Source organism: Glycine max, chromosome 3 (genome assembly GCF_000004515.6).
Source record: "Glycine max cultivar Williams 82 chromosome 3, Glycine_max_v4.0, whole genome shotgun sequence".
Classification (NCBI taxonomy): domain Eukaryota; kingdom Viridiplantae; phylum Streptophyta; class Magnoliopsida; order Fabales; family Fabaceae; genus Glycine; species Glycine max.
This window is the reverse complement of record NC_016090.4, coordinates 41,882,335-41,902,294: the sequence shown is the minus strand read 5'-3', so window position 1 is coordinate 41,902,294 and position 19,960 is coordinate 41,882,335. Positions and strand designations below refer to the sequence as shown.

Sequence of the window (19,960 nt, the reverse complement as noted above, 5' to 3'; positions counted from 1 at the left end):
TTTAACTTAAATTTGAACTACCGATTGGAAATTTGTCCGCTACACCATTTACCCCATTTTCATTATCCTCTCAAATTCTCTTTTCTCTTCAATTCGTCTTCATCAAGTAGTATGTGGTTGTGGTTGGTGTCCACTATAATTCTAAAAGTGCTACAATAAGTTCTTTTTTCTTTGTGTTTTTTTTTCTGTATTGAATAAAAAAATTTCAATCTATATGATTTATATGGATTAACAATCCATATGAATCTTACGGATTGGTAATCTCACTATTACAAAAAGTAGTTTTAACATCGGCTTATTAACATCGGTTTTTTACAAAACCGATGTTAAGTTAAACGCGGTGGCATATTTGTAAATAAAGTATCATTCTTAACATCGGTTTTCCAAAAAACCGATGTTAATGCATACACGTTAACATCGGTTTTTTGGAAAACCGATGTTAATATAAATTTTTTTTTAATTTTTATATATTTTAAAAAAATCATATATTGCGTTATTAATTATATTTTAATTAAAAATATATAATAATTAAGAAACAATTATAAATTCAAAAGGTAAACATTTAAAAATTAAACTAAATTTTTAAAATGAATTTCGTAAATTTAATTTTATTATTATTTAATCAACAAAATTTGATCAGATTTCGCCATATTTTTTGTTATTTGATTAAGCAAAGTTTTTTCTTCACTGCTTAAATGACCAACATACAAATGGACGTAAAATTTAATATTTTGGTTATTACCAAATGCATTGTGTTAAGAGTAAATAGTGGATGCTACTAAAAAAAAGAGTAAATAGTATATGTTAATAATTTAATTTTTTACACTAATATTTAATAATAAATTATTATGTACAATTTTTTTTCATGTTAGTTATCCTAAAAATTGTAGTAATAATAAATTTTAACTAATGAATGATATAAAAAAATTATATGGTTTCTTTATAGAAATTAAAATCTTGCGTATCATTCGTCAAAATGAAGTTGATTGATAAAGTATATAGGCATGTTTTTAAATTATATGAAAATGTGATATACTTAATTACTACTAATTGAAAATTAGATAGATGAAATTTAATATTTATAGATAAGTTAGCCACGTTCTCACGGCTTCTAGAGCATCTTACAAGCATGTTTAAACTTTTTTCATCACTCATCAGGTTCATAGTTCAGAGCGAAAAATGCAACAAACTCGTTCACATAATAAATAAATAAATAATATATAATTAAAACTGTGTTAAGTTCATAACAAAACAAAGTCAGGGAGTGGGAAGATTATAGTGTGAGGTGCGAAAATAAAGGCCCATCTCATGCTGTGTGTTATTGGGCCAGCGCCCAAAGGAAAGGCAGGATCAAATATTGCGCGGGAGTTTGACTGTGGGCGTAGACCGGGTGCTGAGGGGTAAAATAGGAAGCACAGAAAAGAATAGAGTCCAGTAGTAACCCTGGTTTTTATTTATCACTACTTCTCTCTCTCTCACACACACACATACTCGCTTCCCTCTCTCTGCGTTCGGCACCAGCGAAACGCTCTTCGTTATCAACCATGGCTGACCGTGCCTGAAACAAGGTAAATATTATATGACTACACCTGCCTGAAACACTTCTCATTGCTTATGACCTGTTATTTTTCATTAAAACATTATACTTGTAATAGTTAAGCATAGATTTCAAAGATTCTTGACATTAGTCCGAGAAGGAAAAAATTAGGTGCATAAGGTAAAATATTAGAAGTTGGAGGTCATGTTGTGTAAGAGAGGGAAAAGCTAGGAAGTCTTCAAGAGAAGTTGGGGGTGTATTTTATGTGGATATTGATCCACAGTATTTTGGAAGCTTTGTGATATTAAAATTAGCAATGCCTGCTCAAGGTTTACAGATGTATAGACTAAATAGCCAAATGCATTTGAAATTAATAGGGAAATTGTCTTGCATTGATTGTAGGTTTTGGTATTTGACATTGATGTACAGAGATTATTGCTCTGAAATTATGAGTACTGAGCGTGAGTTTCAGTTTCTCATTTCTATTTTTCTGAGACCGGGGGGGGGGGGGGGGGTTGAGAAAAAAGAAAAAGGGGATCCAAATTTCCCATCAATCAATAAAGTGAGTCTCAGCATCTAGAAGAATAGCCAGACATCAGTTTGAGTTCAAGATCGAGACTGTGGGAGTAGGCAGTCCTCTATGAACTGGATGTTGAATTATCAAAAAGATGAGTGGAAGGCACTTCTTTGACTATGCGGCAGGGGCTGTGCAGCTGTTGTTATGTAATGCTAGGAAGCGCTCATATTGTTTAGAAACTATTAGTTCTGATACTTATGTTAGTCCTTTGTCCACACAATTGTCACCTAATGTCATCGGAGAAGAAACTGACGATGTTCATGCTAATCGTAATGATCACGATGAAGGAGAATTAATTAACATCGTCTAATGTAATTTTTTTTTATTTTGTACTTAATTTCAATTCATTTAATTACATTCATACGCATTTATTTTTTATAACATATTGAATTAATGTTTTTTTTTTCACAGCCAAATGGCTACACAGTCAAACTCTCCTCCGCCTCCTCCTCCTTCTACTGGTGTAACATCGCATTCGTCGTCACCACCATTGAAGCGGACTAGAAAGGCCTCACGCCTAAGATTATTGGCGACTAGACCAGTTGGGGCAGAGAGACCCCTTGTCCATGTGGATCCTGTTACTGGCAAAGCAGACGGTCCCCACAGCAAGAAATTTAGAACATATTTAGGGATCGTTGCTCGTGATAAGGTGGATGTCACATACGAAAATTGGAAGCATGTCCCTATTACTCAGAAGGATTTGATATGGGAGGATATTCAGGTATCATGTATTATTTCATGTTCCATATTGTTTGTTAGCCAAATATTTGAATTTAGTATTAATAAAACCTAATTTACTCTTTGTTAGGCTGAATTTGATATCCCTGAAGCATCTGATTTAAGGACAAAAAAGAAAATACTTCAGACTGTGGGGGAGCGGTGGAGACAGTTTAAGTCTGATTTGACGTCGAAATGGGCACTTGCAGCTGACAAGGATAGTGTTGATGACACTGTATGCAAAATGTACGGCATTAGCAAGGAGAAATGGACCCAATTTTGCCAGAGCCGTAGAGACCCTTCATGGGAGGTAACTAATTTGGGATTTTCATTTTTTTAACTTTAAATGAACTTATTATAATACATTGTAATCATGAGTTTCATTAATGTTTCATTTTTACAGAATGTTCGAAAAAAAGCACAAGCTGTCCAAAAACAAAACACTGCCCCTCACGTGATGTCTCGTGGGGGTTATGAATATTTAGAAAAAAAGTTGATGGATGAGAAGAGAAAGAAAAAACTAGAGGAAGCAACTCAATCCGGAAGCACTGACACCGTCATTGATCCTCCATCTCCCATCAAACGACACGTGAAGTGGAAGCTAGCCCGCACCAAGAAAACTGGTGACATGACATCTGAAGCAGCAAAGGAAATTGCTGACAAGATTGTAAGTCACTTTCAATTCATAATTGTAATTATTTTTTTTATTGTGTGATTAAGTATAGAATAAATGTGTTCTTCACAGGATGCGCTTGAGGAGCAGGCCTCACAGGGTTCCTTTGTTACCCATGGACGTCATGATATACTGACTGCTGCCATTGGGCGACCAGAACACCCTGGTCGTGTGCGTGCTGTAGGAGCCGGTATAACCATCAAACAATACTTTGGATCAGCTTCAAGGACCTCCTCCATTGCTCCCGAATACCTGCAACAGTTGACGCAACAAATCAAGGACCAACTAGAGGATTCAATCACAGAAAAAGTCACTCGACGGCTAATGTTATCCTTCAGCCAAATGCAATCACAGGGACTCGCACTGCCTCCTGAACCTGATGTTGGTCCTTCAGCTGCTCGTGTCAGCACAAAGGAGAGTTGTGTTGATCCCTCAGGGAACGATCTAGACACCGGTGACTCATACAAATGTGGGTTGTATATTGAAGAATATCCTTCTCGCCTGGTTGCCCTGGGAAGAGTTTATGAGGGATCTACAACAATTCACAACATTCCTTTGCTGCATGATCAAGTTAAGGTTAGTGTTGAGGAGATTAGAGATGTAGATGCTCCCATTCCTGTACCCACTAAAGAGGTTAAGGTCGTGGGACAGGCTCTTAACACATTCCTTGCTTGGCCGACACATCTAGTCAAGCGTTTATCAGAACAGGTATTTTAGTGTCATTAAATGCTTATTTTTCCAATTAAAATGTTTACTGTGATTAAATTATGTCAATTAATTATGTTGGATAAACAGGGAGCTGTGAGACCCGCGAAACCTGCAGATAGGCCGGATGATGAGGTCGATGATCCGCTATATCTAATGACATTGACCATTCCACAGCTTTTTCTGAAGCCATTGCAGGTTATGTGGGATGCTACCTTGTTTGGCCTATTTAATGAAAACTTTCCCTTGTACATAAAGCATGAAGATCTGTCTGAAATTGCACATGGTGGTCAATGTCTCAGCATATCTGTTATACAGTTGTGGATTCTGTAAGTCAATTTAGATTATTGTTAGTTACCTAATTTATTGTTTTACCTTCATGCATAATTTACTTTGTGTTAACAATAATAGGCATATGACTGAGACAAGTATGCGAGCTGGGAATATCGATGTGTATGGATTCCTCGAGCCACAGTCTATCCAGAGATCTGGCCAATCACAATTTGAATCAGAAAATTACATTAAGAACTGGATGCAAAATTCAAAACGAGATGTGTACCTAGGAGCCTACTTGAATGGGTAACTTAAACTCAACAAATGAATTTAAATAATGTATAATAGTATAATAACATATATTGGTCTCCACTGCAGTGCACATTGGCAAATGGTCGTCATTTTGCCTAAGGAAAATGTTGTCATTTGGTTTTGTTCGTTGCATAATAAGCCAGACAACTACCTCAAAGGCATAATTAATAGGTCAGTGTTGTTTTTTAATATATTTGCATTAGCATTAGTCAGGTAAATCAAAATTTTAAATGTACAATAAGAATCTATGTTTGTATTCAATAGTGCTTTGAAAGGACTTGACGATACTCAACAAAGTAAATCCAAGACTCCTGCTAGGTGGATTGTTGTTAAAGTAAGTTATTTAAACAATATGTTTTCACTTATATTTTAGTATTGTGTAGACTAATTTGTACTGAACGTTGCATATCTAAATTTCATAATGTATTTAGTGTAATAGACAAAAAGGAAGCACTGAGTGTGGGTATTACGTCATGCATTGGATGTCAACTATAATCTTAGGAAATTTCCAGAATAATTGGGAAATGGTAATTTTTAATTCACCAAATTTCATATTATTATGATTGCTAATATATTATTAACTTATGTTTTATTATATCATGCAGTATTTCACTGATCCTAGACCATTGGAACCAGAAAGATTGAAGGCACTTCGCAACCAGTGGGCAAAATACTATTTGAAAGTGAAAAATGAAACTTAGGATGTTTAGACAATCTTGTAATTGTAGTTTATATTTACTTACTTAATTTACAATTCATGTCTCAACATTAAATATGTTTTAAATTCATAGTAATTAGTAAATTTCTTATTGAATTTTCTGGTAAAAACTGTTTCAAAACAGAATGAAAATTATATGTTGTGTGGTCTGATTTTAAAATTTGCAGGTTATTTTTGGGATTTATTGAAAAAACAGACATCATGTTAAAAATAAATTTCTAAAACAACATCGGTCTTTAAAAAAACTGATGTGAAATGTTACTTACAACATCAGTTTTTTTAAAAACTGATGTTAAATGTCACCTACCTCAACATTTTTTAACATCGGTTTTTAAAAAAACTGATGTTGTAAGTGACATTTCACATCAGTTTTTAAAAAAACTGATGTGAAATGTCACTTACAACATCAGTTTTTTAAAAACCGATGTCATATATCACATTTAACATCGGTTATTTTAAAAACCGATGTTACATGTCACTAACAACATCAGTTTTTTAAAAATCGATGTTGATTTATAGATTTATAACTTTTTTTTCTTCATAATTCATATCATATAACATCGCCTATTTAAATAACCGATGTTAAATATCACTTACAACATCAGATTTTTAAAAAACTGATGTGAAATGTTACTTACAACATCAGTTTTTAAAAAACCGATGTCACATGTCACATTTAACATTGGTTATTTAAAAAACCGATGTTAAATGTCACTTACAACATCAGTTTTTTAAAAAACCGATGTTAAATGTCACTTACAACATCAGTTTTTTAAAAAACCGATGTTAAATGTCACTTACAACATCAGTTTTTAAAAAACCGATGTTAAATGTCACTTACAACATCAGTTTTTTAAAAAACCGATGTTAATTTATAGATTTATAATTTTTTTTTTCATAATTCGTATCATATAACATCGCTTATTTAAATAACCGATGTTGTATTTATTAGTTAACATCGGTTTTGAAAAACCGATGTTAATGATACTACTTTCCACATCGGTACTTTCAACATCAATTAATAACCGATGTTGAAAGTCTTAAATAACCGATGTTAAAACCTTATTTTCTAGTAGTGTCTGTATGGATCATACGGATTAACAATCCGTATACACCATACAGATTGAGTAAACAAAGGCAAACAAAAATTTATCGGTGACAACGCAATGCTACTCATGACGATAGAGGAGAGGAAACTCACGGAGGACGATAAGAAATTATCGAAAGAGAAACTGGGAGGAGCCATGGACAACAAACACATACCACGAATAATACCAATACCAGCTTTGGGGAGGAGGAGAAGAAAGAGACTAACGAACACACCAAAAATTCCAAATGAACAATACCTTACGGATTGTCAATTCATAGACTATACGAAGAAAAGAAAAAAAGAAGAAACGAAGAAAAAGAAGTAAAAAATGATTAAGTTAGAATTTTCAAAAATACGTTAGATGTAGAAGAAATTTTTTGAGTATAAGAAGAATCACTCATATCTTTCTAGCTATTCATAATCTCATATTCTCTTAGATTTTCAATATAAGAAACAAACCTAATTTATATTAATTAAAAATAATAACTATCATCATTTAATTTTATTATTTTATTTTTAAAAACAAATACTTTTTTCTAAGCTGCTTTTCATTAGAATTTGATAAGGAAATTAACAAAAAAATCATTAGATTTATAGTTTTAATTAAATGAAGGGTATTTTAAAAAAAATTTAGTAAATAAAATAAAATTAGTTAAAATATTTATTTATATTTGAGATCAACATAAGACCAGATAGAATAATATAATTTAATTTCGAGTTAATCTTCAATTCACTTGAACATTTTTATTTAATTCTTACTAACAAACTACTAATTGAATATATAAGTTAGGTACCTAAACGACTTCTATGTGGTGTTTATTCTATTGTGAATAGACGTGTTTATATATTCCAAGCCAAACATTTTAATCACAACATAGTGCAAGCTTTGAAAAACTTCAATTAGTATAATATGTTCAAGGTTTACCACCAGTACACCATGCATGATTGTTGAAAGTACGAACAGCCATGTCCAAGTCTTGAAAACGTGAGAGTGACGATGCATTTGCAATTAATGTATATTCTAGTTTGAGAGTAAAATAGCTAATAATAGCATGTTCGGTTCTAGGTTACGAATGTGATTTTCCATGTTTAACCAAAGGCTAATAATTATCTGCATGTTAAATTGAATGTCGACACTTGTCGCACGTTATTCCTAATTAAAGCTATCTATCTAGTTTTGCTTTTGCATCTTTTGTGATTTTTGACGTGGTTAATTAAATAATCGGAACTACGTCTTATATATGGGAAAAATTATATGGGATATCAGAGACGCACTATAGCTTCTTCATTGCAGATGTGATTTTTTTTTTTTTTCATGGGTTTCTAAACACGCAACAAGACAATTTAGTGTGTATTCGGATTGCAATTAAAACTTGTCAAGCGGAGAAACATACATTCCAATACATCAAATTGGGAAGCAAGTATTTTGTTCCATACTTCCATTGAGATGAAAACTAATTACATTGAACGTAACTTTTATTCAAGCACATTTTTAGATTTAGTGCGTGTGTCTGGTTTCGATTAAAATATATATGTTTTTGATATTTTCCATGTCAATTTCAACCCAAACCAAAGATGCAGAAGCTTCACATATACTTGCTTCAGTGTGACGTGCATCCAAACAAACACACGGTTAGTTCTCAAATTTTATATTCACAGTACGCGGTACTTCACCCGTTAATGTTTTAGTTCATTCTCCGAAGGTAAAAGATTCATCACCCTAATTGCTAGTGGGACCTTGACCTTGATCACGAGAGACATGCAGAGTCAACTAGATGATTCAGTCAACACTGTCTACAGAGACAGTAGTAAGTAGTAACTACCGAGAATATGATGCAGTACTCTTTTTTGGCTATCAGAATCAAATATTCAAAGTGTAACGCGTTAATGTATGAATGTCATAATCTATGTTGTCCTTCGCGCGACTTTATCCAACTCTGAAAATTTATGGCTATGATAGATGAATGGTTGCAGTTTTTATGAGACTTCCTGCTAGTTTCGGAAATCTGCAAGTAGGGATCAACATGACAGTACACTATTACGTTCTATACAATTAATTAAACCTTGGAAGCTGCAAATTTTATTCTAAATCCTCCTTTTTTATTTTGTATGCAGGGGTGTACTGGAGACACATCTTTTTTTATTGGAAAATATTTGATACACTTCTGTTCGTCAAAATTACCTTAAAGTTAATAATTAGAAACTTTTAAGTTAACTTATTAAATTATAAATATGTGATAAAATTAATTATTAAAGTGAAAAAGAATATAAAATAATATATTTTAAAAGGATAATAAGAAAAATAAATAAATATTTTAAAAATAAAATATAAAAAAATAGAATTTCAAACTTAACGTTTTAAAAATATTACTTTATGTTTTAAAACATCTTGAAAGTTACTTTAAAAACTTATTTATTGAATAGTAAAATAATTATTTTCAGCTGATAAAAAATTTAAAAATTAATTAAAATAACTTGTTAAATATAGTTAATATTGTTATCCAACACCTAGTGAGAAAGAGAAAAATATAGATATAATAAGATTTATAATGTGATAAAAAAAGAAAATAAAAAAATATTTGTGAGATATTTAAAATTAGGAAGTTTTGATGAATCACTGCTCTTTATTATTTTCTGGCTGCCAATTACATGCGCATTTGTATGGTGTCGTGATTTTTCCTTTTATTAATACTTCCTCTACATTTTTAAACGACTGATGTTTTAATATCTTTTAAAAAAATATTGATTGACGTTTGCACGTATTTTTTAATGAGATATTAAATTTTTTATTCTAAATTTATCTCAAATAAATTACACTAGTTTAATGATTGTTAAACCATGTCTATCAATTTTTTTAACTTTCACCACTAATTATCCAATAATTACAAGTATTAGATTATTGGAAAGTAAAGATATTTTAATAAAATTGTTTCAACAAGTAACTAATTTATTGTCATTCTTAATCTATGTAAAAAAATAAAAAAACTTTGAATTTGAACACCAATCATTTTTGGGATGCATGGAGTAATATCTTTAATAAATTTTACTCAATTATAAAACATGTATTATAGGAAGTATACTATATTAGAAAATGTGTTCGTTCAAAAATATTAGAATATGTGTTACTTACCCATTTAATATTTATTTTATGAAGTAATAAAAGGACCAATAGGAGAATTTGTGGGATAACAAAACATTACTTTTGCAGTATAAAAAAACATAACATTACTTTTCATTAAATACACCATCTCAAATATGTTAATTAACGTGTGTGCGTACTGAAGCAAAAACAAACAATTTGGACGATAGCTAGCTCTAAAAACCTATAAATTCAATGTGCCGTTGAATTACTATTGCATTTCGTTGATACTTTAAGGCTTTGCTTTGTCGCGTTCAAATTAGAAGAAGAAAAAAATATAAAAAAAAAAGGGAAGAGAAGTGAGATGAGTCTACGAATTTTTGTCGTTTGGTATCAAAGAAATAAAGATGAAAATTTGAAAATCTGAGTGGGGTTCATACAAAAAAACTTCCATGATCAAATGCGAAGAATTAGCTCTTATGCGTCTACCCTCGTGAACTTCACACAACTCTACCGCAAATTGCTGCTTCACTCTCTCACGTAAGTAGAATATATGGTGAAAGTAGACATGGCTTATTAGCGTGAGCTCATATGAATTCAAAAGATCATGCAATCTGCTCTCAAGCATATAATTGGTTAATTAAGGAGAAAAAAAATCGATTAGGCACAAAAGGCTGATTATTTCTATGACGTGACCATATAATTAATTATACAATTAACGTTCTATGATTGATTATATATGGTGCTGCATAATATCGATTATTTGGATTTCTTAATATATTAATTTCTTGTCTTTTCTTTATTTCAAATCAAGCAAACTTAAAAAATATCATATTTTCACCGTGTTTTTTATTTGTTTCTCTTTTCGATCTCCAATAATTTCTTTCCTACCTATTTCTTCTTCAATATTTCCTTTTCTGTCTCTACCAAAACAGCTTAATAGTGTATTCCACAATTATTTTGACACTTCCACACCCAAACTGTATGATGATCCATTTATCTTTAACATTAGCAATGCTGTTGATATTATGGATTGTCATCATTCATAAATGTCCCCACTGCATTAAAAGTTCGGTGGTCCTTAAGGTGCTTACTTCTGTTTGTTGGAAAATATATAGGGTCTGCTCTGGTAAGTTTTTTTAGAAATACTTTTAAGAAAATAATAAAAAAAAATGAGATGAACTTTTCTATAAACAAAAATAAATTTTCCATAATTAATTTTTAGAAGCTCACCAATATAATTTTTTTAAAATATGAGATGACATTTATAAATTAGTTAATGGAAAACTCATTTTAATTAATAGAAAAGTTCATTTCATTTTTTTCTTCTTATTTTTTTCATCTAGAAATACTTTTTAGAGAAGTTTACACCTAAAGACCCATAGTACTAAACTACTAGTTCAACTCGATTTGTGGTCAAGTGGAGCTAGGTTTTAGGGATTTGAGATGCACCAAGGACCATTAATGACGTATTTTAGGGAGGTCAATCCATTTGCTTCGATAAAATACATTTTTTCAAAAAAAAGTTAGAATATTTTTTGAAAGACTTACAGCGTGGAAGGAGTAGAGCGAGGCTTCGGGTCTGTGCCTGATATAATTAATAATTAAGTCAATGCCTTTCCTTCCCCTCCAATTAACATGGATGCTTATTTTGTATGAAATCATATAAAAAACAACTTATTAGATATTTTATCCATTTTAATTTTTTTAATCCGTATGAATTAAAAATAGATACAACTCATATATCATATATCCTTAATTAGTGTTCATTTTAATTTATATATCACCTTGAGAGTTTTAATTTATTTCAACCCTTAAGCTAATAGTTAGAAATATCATATTTTGCAGTTAAAAAAAAAGAAAAGAAATATCATATTTAAATGCATACCATTTTATAAAATCAAGACAGTATTACTTTTCCATTAACACCCTTATTTATTGTTTTATTTTTTATGGAAAGAGAGAAAAAACTTATGTAAGAATTTAATTCGAAAGAAATCTAATTAAGTATAAGAAGATTAATTCATAAAATAACATTTTGGAATTGATAAGTATTAGTTAAAATATATTAGAAATTATTTTAAACACATTCTTTGCTAGTAGTTAAAATATATTTAAAATAATTTAAAAAAATTAACAAAAGTTATTAAATAAGAGAATTGACCCACAGTTTTATATAATATCTAATAGATTTCTATCGAATGTGTTCAAAATAATCTATTAAAAAGTGTATTACATTTTTAAAAGAGTTTAGTTTATGTTCAGATTAATTAAAACTCAATTAACTAGTTAAAAAATAATCTCACACAGAACTTTGGAGTTTATACATGATATCCTTGTCTTTTTAATCATTACATTAACATTTTTTTTAAAGAAAAAAAAAAACAAAGATATCATATTGGTGCGATTCATCACAAGATGATGAAGACTTAATTTGTGATAGTTGATCAGACAAATGAGCCACTACACATCTTTACAAAACTAGCAAGAAATCTAACAAGTTTATAAAGTAGAGGTTCTGCATGCGACATACGTAATTAATAATTAACATAACCTTCTGGCTTCTGCTTATTCGGTGATGACTGATCATGAGTGTAACTTATTCGGTGTTGTAGCAGCAAGCCATGCATAGATAGATAGATATTGCACAGATATATTGGATTAGATCTGTTCATGGTTCTGATCCCAAGAAAAAATCCACTTTCTCCCAATCCAAAAAAGGGTCAACATCCATTTGAGTAGTTTCCTCACCGTGAAGAGGGGGCTGGTCATGGTCTCCGGAGGAAGTAGAAGTCTCTGGTGAACACGTTGTACTTCTCTTCACCATTATTTTATGATGATAATCATATAATGTTGAACCCTTTTGTTGCTCTTCTACATTTTGAGCACCGGAATAGCTAACTACGTCCCTCCTTGGAGGTGGTCGTCTATCAAATGCCCTCAAACACTTTGATTTTTTGTACACTCGGCATAAACTGAATTCCTTCCTTAACTGCAATTAATTCATTGTATATAGTACAATCAAAAGGTTAGTCATATATTAAGAAGTGCAACTGTGATATTGATCTGTAAACAATTATATGAATATAGATCGAACTGCACTGTCACGTAACAAATATTTAAAATTGCACTGATATTCAAACCAAATTGTTCTGACTGAATGGTTGATTAATTGTAACTTGTAAGTTAATTATCCACTGAGAACAATATTGAGTACTATGATCAAAAATTTTAATGTACGAAATACTTACGAAATATCACGAGCACAGATTATTTTGGTTTTTACTATTTTATTACTTAATAAAATTCAGTGAAATGTCAATCTGTGTCGCTGCATTCGTAAGAAATAAGAATGCTCAATTTCTTCTTCTTCTTTTTTCTGGTTCAGAAGGGTGCTCAAATTCTGATATTTCAGAAGAAGGAAGAGGACCGAGAATCCTAGAGAGTAGAGAAGAATTTTTTATTATTTTTTTTTAGAGGAAGAGAGTAGCTAGAGACGATAAAGCTTAAAGATTAAACAAATTAAGTAGCCAACAAAATATAATCAAGCTAGCCCTAAATCTTAGACATGCAGTAAATATAATACGTACCGTGGGAACAGCCTTATTGGAAATAGAGGATGATGGTTCACCTTTGATGGCACTGTACTCATTCATCTTCCAATCGGTTTTGGTTCCGTTTGGAGCTCTTCCACTATAGAAAACCATAGTCCTTTTAATTCCGATGATGTGATTATCCGAAGAATAAACATGATTAGGAGACCCTGTGGCCTTCCAGTACCCTGTAGTTGTGAGACGCTTTGGTCTTCCTCCTCTGGCTTCACTCTCTTGCCTCGGAATGAAAAAGAACCATTGCTCCGTGTCTCCCATACTTGCCTCTCCTGAAATTTCTGCAAACCAAATAAAAAAAAAATATAAATATTAATATTTTACTAGCAACATATACAGATTTGACCCGGAACGTAAAAGAAAAGTTCATCGATTCGGCTAAGTTACAAGGTAAGTATACAATATATATAGACTTAATTGCATCTTGTTTCAGTGAATCAAGTTTAATATCAAATATACTTGCCAATTGCATGCGCAAAACTAGTATATATATATATATATAAAACTCATGAGCAATTCTCATGAAGCCAAAAGGACTGTACATGGATCCTTTTCTCCAATCTTGATCAGAGAATAATATCAACAACATTAATTTACGGTATTATGGTCAATAATTTTTTTTTAAAAAAAGTAACATTAAATTATATAGAATGTGCTTGGTTAAATAAAACAACTCGAATCATAGCTTTCAAGTCATCTCCATTTTGATTGAAAGGAAAAAAAAAATAGAAAAATGAAAAGAGAAAGAGGGAGATGAGGGGAATATAATATATATGTAAGATTTTTACGTGGGAGTTGAGATGGGTTGTAGTCGTATATATCAACGACTGGAATAACTCGATTCATGTCTTCCCTTTCTCCTTCAAGCTTATTGTGAAGATAGAACAAAATCAGCTCCTCTTCTGTGGGGTAGAAGCGATAACCTGGTGGCATATTTCCCATCTTTGATCTCACTTGTGTGCCGAAACAACAACGAGAAAATTTTCTTCGTTATCGGTGAAGACCAATTCTCACGAACTACACCTCGTGATGTATTTATATATATATAGAGAGAGAGAGAGAGATCAAGTGCTACTAGCTAGCGACTTCGGAGAATCAATGACTGAGAAAGTTAGGCAAAGGTGCAAAAAGACAAATGGCAATCCGAGTGAAATGAAGAAAAACAAGAAATTGCATAAGTATCATTTGGTTAATTTGCTAGGAAACTTCCACTCCACGCGCTAACACAGTTGTCATTATTTTCTGGGTCCGTACCATGGCTTTTGAATATTCAGATGTTGCTTGGCGCATTCCTGTTTCTTCTTTTTATTTTTCTACCCTTTTCTACTTTAGTTATTATATTAAGGTTTAGTATAGTATAGGTACGTTTGCAGCTGATTTTTTTAAAAATAAACAAGTAAAATAAAGTGAAATTGATATTTTTATACTTTATTTTAATGTAAACTTTTTTATCTTAATTTACTTTCATTTTATTTGATTTCATCCAATAAACTCTTAATGATTTGTCTTACTTATTTAATTTTAATCTTTTTAAGATTTTAACTTTTTCATTCTTAGTCTTTGAAAGTCTATCTATATTTACAAAAATCAAAATTTAAAAAAACTTAAATTTATAAGAATTAAAAATAAGAAGTACAAACTATCATAAACTTAAAATGAACAATTTTTTTTTTATAAAAAAAAAACAAACTTAATTACAAAAACTAAAAACATCAATTCTATCGTGGATCACTTGATAGGTGGTCAAGATGATCCATTGGACAATAATTTGGAACCGTTGGATTTATTTGTTATTGTGAGTTAGTTTACACGGAATCCGCAACCTCCCACAAGAATCTTTCTGGTCACTGTTGGTTGGCACCATCTCCGATGGCGGTTTTTTTTCCTCCCTGACAACCACTATCTTCTTCTCTCCCAAAACCTTAGTTTCAGCCAGCAACGTCACCGCCTCCTCAAATTGGCTTCCACTTTGACTCTGACTCTCGCTTCGTCTTCGACATGCTTCACCGGCTCTCCCTGTGTCGCCCACACACTTCCTTGTCACTCCCTGCACTTTAAAGTTTAAAGTAATTTTAGTTTTTTGAATATTCTTTTTCTTTGATATTGATTGATATTACTCCTTTGCACACAGAAACATAGAGCGTTCTGAACAAAAGTTCATAATTTGTTGAAACCTATGCCAAATCTGAACTAAAAGAAGGGTTTTCTGTATTGTCACTTTTGTCACTTTTGTTTTCGCTTGTGTTATTGCGGGGTCGAGTTCAAAGCACATGAACGAATCTAGAGGAGGACAAAGTATATATATATATATATATATATATATTGCCCGATTTATAAATTTTTTTAGAGGAGAAAAATAAAATCTAATATTTTTTCAGATAAAATATGATATAAATTTTATTAAAAATGTATTAGAAAAATTGAAAATAATAAAAATTAAAAAATAAAATTAATATTAATTTCTTTTTTTTGTATTTTTCAACTTTTTATATTTATATTTTAAAATAATTTTCTAATGGGAGCAATACTTATTTCTTTATAAGAAAAAAATTATTCAATATATTCAAGTAACAAAAATTATTTAGTGTGAACAATTTTCTTAATGAATCCTTCCCTATATATATAATTTAATTAGTATAAAATAATATAAAATTAATTGTATTTATTACTTATTATAAAAATTAAAGTGATAATCAATATAAAGGCTTAAAAGAATGTTCCACTATGGACCACGTGATAATTAATATAAAGGCTTAAGTGATCCACCTAGTAATGGCTCATATTTAAACCCTCTTCATTGTTTGTGTCTCGTTTACATGGATTCAGTGTTTGTGTATGATTCATTGATTTTGATTGCTTAGAGCATTTATAATGTATGTATTAAGATAAATTGTTTATTATTATAATTTTGTGAGTCTTATAATTTTATATAAATTTAAATATTTTATATAAAAATTTATTTAAATATTTAAATTGTTAAAATGAGTAACTAATTTAATTTTGTAGATCTTATAGTATTTAAAAAATATTTTATTTATAGTATAAATTTGTTAAGTAATATCATATCATCTACTCTTATGAGTGGATCTAAATGTTAGGTAATGTGGGTAATTGTTCCCACAAAATAAATTTTTTATTTGAATATATTAAATAATTTTTTTTATTCTCATAAAAAAATAGATTTTGATTTCACAAGATAATTTTTTTAATAAAGTGAATGTAAATAATTATAAAAGATAAAAGAAAAAATAAATTGATACTAATTTATCCAGTTGATCTATTTAAATTTTATTGTTTTTAATTTTTTATTATCATTTTTAATAAAGCTTATATAATTTTTTGTTTGAAAGAATATTAGATCATTTTTTGTCCTCCAAAAAACTAATTCTGGATCCATCATTATCTATTCCAATAGAAAAGAAGTTAAACAATGTTACTTAAAATTAAATAATTTGTATAAATAGTCTTGTTGAAGATGCTGTTGGAGGGACTATACCAATAGTGCGTTTATTTCGTTAACAGACATTGGCATGTGACTGACACATCACACATGCATGTTGTTTTAATTGTTAGTGTCTTTATGTTTTTCCAAAATGTCCCCACCCCCTTCCTTACGTGATTGTAATTTCCAGTGTCTACCCAAACCTTTTCTTCCTCTCCCTCGAGACCCTCAGATATTTTGCAAAATGGAAGAACAACCTACACAATCCCACTGAGAGTTCATTTTCCGTTCCAATTCGTCTTCGTATTCAATGGAGCCTCCTACCGCCGCACCGCCGTCACCACCGCCAAGCGGAGGTGGCCTAGCAAGCCACGACGTTCAACTTCAAACTCATATGCGGCATGGCAAGAGAATAATTAGGTCACATCTGTCTCTGAAGTTCCTACTGTCAATAATTCAAATCTAGTATTGCATGCTGCTGGGCTATGCGCGGGGGATTAAAAGAATTCAAGACCCAGATGCTATTTGAGTTTGATTATGATTACCTCAATTCTTAAAGCTTTTTTTTTTTAATCTATAGAGTATAGTAAAAAAAATTTACTAGTTTAATTTGCCATTAATTTGAATCTGAATATATATTTTAGCGATATTTTATTTTAGATGCCCCCAAATATGTATAAAACTTAATAAAAAAAATTTATGTATATAGGAGACATATCAATTGAGAATGTCATTTTTATATGAAAATAAGAGAGTAAATCTATATCATATAATAATCATACGTAATGATAAAAATTTAATATTTTGTGACCATTCAAAAAATTGTGACTTTTGAAAAAAATCATATAAGTTGTATTTTTAATTTAATCTTGAGCATTTAAATAAGATCTAATAGTTTATATTTATGCTTCTCATTTATCATGAGAGAGTTTTCATTTGATATGCTCATATATGAGATTGTATTAAGTGAAAATAGTTTTTATTTTAAGAATGTGAGAAATTTAATTTTGGATCGATCATACAATCATACACGAATTATTAAAATTAGAAGTTATTCAGCAGTCACATGATCGGACACTTAACGAAATCTTGTGCACTTTGCTTTTAATATTAATAATTTAAATAAGATTTAATGATTTATATTTTGATATTTTCATTTGATCTGCTTCGTATTTAGAAGAGTAAATTGATGTTTTTTTCTTATTAACCTCCTATTTCCCTTCTCATCTAGTGTGGTGGACGATAGCATTATGTCTACGAAATTAATGATGATTTAGGTTAAAAAAATTGACTTGCTAATGTCGTCCCTAAATCGTCGATTGCCTTGTTCGTTTGGCGTTTGAACCATTCTGTGTGGAGCCATGCGTGTTTCTGTGACACATAAACTGTCGAGTAAATTGTGAAAACAAGACAAAAAACATAGCTATAGTTGCCGTTGTCAATTAAGAGGAATGTACAGGTTATGTTCTCACTTAACATGCCAACAATTTTGAATAGCATTGAAATTCCAAAAGAGAAATTCTATGCGTAGATTACTTTTGTATAACTTTTTATTTATTTAAGAGAAATCGCTCGCTAATTTGAATAATTTAGTAATTTAATATCTTATTTTAAATTTCTAATATATAAAAGTAATTTTTCTTATAATGTTAGTATATATATATAAATTTTGTTTAGTGAAAAATACTAATCTTTATACACTTTTTTTTAAGTTGAAGTGTATTAACAATCTACACCAAAATATTTTTTTAAAAAAAAAAACTCACCACTCCTTTTATTTTCCGTAACTAAATTTAGGAATATTTTAGTAACTTAATCAAATTTTTAAAACAATTTTCTCTCTCCTCTCCTTTTTTCATCACTGGGATCTCCGTCTCATCTAACGCGTGCCAACCAACACTCCATTAATTTGTCAAACTAGCTCTCACAAGGACCAACTACAAAGTATGTACAAAAGGAACCGACCTAGAAATAGAATTGATTGACAACAAGAAGTAATTTCCAATTTGTCATGAATGGCGGTGCATTCGTGGGAACAAGCCAATAAAAGAAAAATTAAGTCGAGATAGTCAAGATACTTGACCTTCTTTCAAGTTTAGAAATTAACCGAGAGTCATACACCACTTGCGGGTGCGTCCATCGTGAAAGACAACTCGTTAGGGCTTTAGCAGGTGGAACCAATTGGGGTATTGGGTCTTCATAGCATATGTATAGGTGGGAGTGTAGGCATTTGTGTTGACTGAGGGAGGTCATGCATAGCATATGCATGCGATCTGATTTTGTTAATTTTCTATGTAATGGTTCTGTTTTGGTACCACTGGTACCCTATCTAATATATTTGATCTTTTGGCCGATTAAAAGAAAACGATGATCTAAATAAACACATTCATTTTTCTCCTGCATAAAAACAATTCCCTCATCACCTTTATATTTATTAATTATACTGAATAAAGTACACATTCATACCAAAAAGACACTTGACACGCCCAAATGGAATATATCCTTTAACCATGTATTCACATATGTTGATCTTCAACATTTGCGAGCAACAAGCACCACTTGATCATAATTATCGTTGCTAAACCCACTTAAGAATAATCACTCAATTAGAAGTATCTAAACATGATTAAAATGAGTATTACACAACTGATAATTGAGATGGGACAGGCCCATAGACCCAGGCCCAACAAGGTTAGTATAAAAAGAAATAAACCCGTGTAAAAGAATTGATTCATTTTTAAATAATCACTGCATATCTTTAATAGCTCTGAGTCCAACCCTCACTTAAACATTAGAGTGTCTTTTATAAGTATCCTCTTATCTGTGACAGAAACATTAATTAATATTAATATATTCAACACGATGGAGAGAGATGGGCCACTTTACTGAGTAAACTATATCAAACTCTTCCAGCAAGGCCGTGTGCGATGGAGACTTTGCTTGTAGAATAAGTTCTTAAGTTAGTTAGTTGGTATAAGACACATTAATTAAAAGGTGTAGCTTTAAGAGAAACATACCGTAATAAATTATAGTCATAGTACAATAAAAGGAGGGACTATAGGCCACCACAAAAAAAAAAAAAGGAAGGAATATATATATATATATGAACATCGCGTAATAAAAGTAGTACGCTTTTTCACTATTAAATATTCATTCATGATCACCATTTACAGAAAGCATGAACTATTGGAGCAAGTAGGTCAATAGGCTAGTAAAAATTTTCATACCT

At 30.7% G+C, this 19,960-nt stretch overlaps 2 protein-coding genes across 3 annotated transcripts; one reads left to right on the top strand and one right to left on the bottom strand.

The window, feature by feature from the left end:
- The first annotated feature begins 2,287 nt into the window (after positions 1–2,287).
- Positions 2,288–5,664, top strand: LOC106796104 (uncharacterized). Of its 2 annotated transcripts, XM_041014154.1 has the most exons (9): positions 2,288–2,425; positions 2,526–2,835; positions 2,923–3,141; positions 3,235–3,498; positions 3,577–4,212; positions 4,300–4,538; positions 4,621–4,788; positions 4,861–5,128; positions 5,226–5,664. In XM_041014154.1, the coding sequence occupies exons 2-8, from the start codon at positions 2,530–2,532 to the stop codon at positions 5,009–5,011; spliced, it is 1,983 nt and encodes a 660-aa protein (XP_040870088.1). In that variant the 5' UTR covers positions 2,288–2,425; positions 2,526–2,529; the 3' UTR covers positions 5,012–5,128; positions 5,226–5,664. The 2 variants fall into 2 exon arrangements, with proteins under 2 accessions (XP_040870088.1, XP_040870089.1); XM_041014155.1 differs by lacking the exon at positions 2,288–2,425 and having other exon boundaries at positions 2,463–2,835.
- Positions 5,665–12,079: 6,415 nt separating this feature from the next.
- On the bottom strand, positions 12,080–14,320 carry LOC100800056 (NAC domain-containing protein 90). Its single transcript, XM_003520654.5, has 3 exons — positions 14,078–14,320; positions 13,272–13,570; positions 12,080–12,673 (listed from the first exon to the last, which is right to left on the bottom strand). Exons 1-3 carry the CDS (start codon positions 14,229–14,231, stop codon positions 12,353–12,355), a joined length of 774 nt encoding a protein of 257 aa, XP_003520702.1. The 5' UTR covers positions 14,232–14,320; the 3' UTR covers positions 12,080–12,352.
- Positions 14,321–19,960: the final 5,640 nt, after the last annotated feature.

Bases quoted from the DNA above. Each gene is read 5' to 3' on its own strand.
- LOC106796104 (XM_041014154.1), top strand. From the start codon at position 2,530: ATGGCTACACAGTCAAACTCTCCTCCGCCTCCTCCTCCTTCTACTGGT. The intron at 2,836-2,922 runs GTATCATGTATT...ACTCTTTGTTAG, and splicing joins TGATATGGGAGGATATTCAG to GCTGAATTTGATATCCCTGA. The intron at 4,789-4,860 runs GTAACTTAAACT...TCTCCACTGCAG, and splicing joins CTAGGAGCCTACTTGAATGG to TGCACATTGGCAAATGGTCG.
- LOC100800056 (XM_003520654.5), bottom strand. From the start codon at position 14,231: ATGGGAAATATGCCACCAGGTTATCGCTTCTACCCCACAGAAGAGGAG. The intron at 13,571-14,077 runs GTAAAAATCTTA...TTTGGTTTGCAG, and splicing joins CAACCCATCTCAACTCCCAC to AAATTTCAGGAGAGGCAAGT. The intron at 12,674-13,271 runs GTACGTATTATA...AATTAATTGCAG, and splicing joins CCAATAAGGCTGTTCCCACG to TTAAGGAAGGAATTCAGTTT.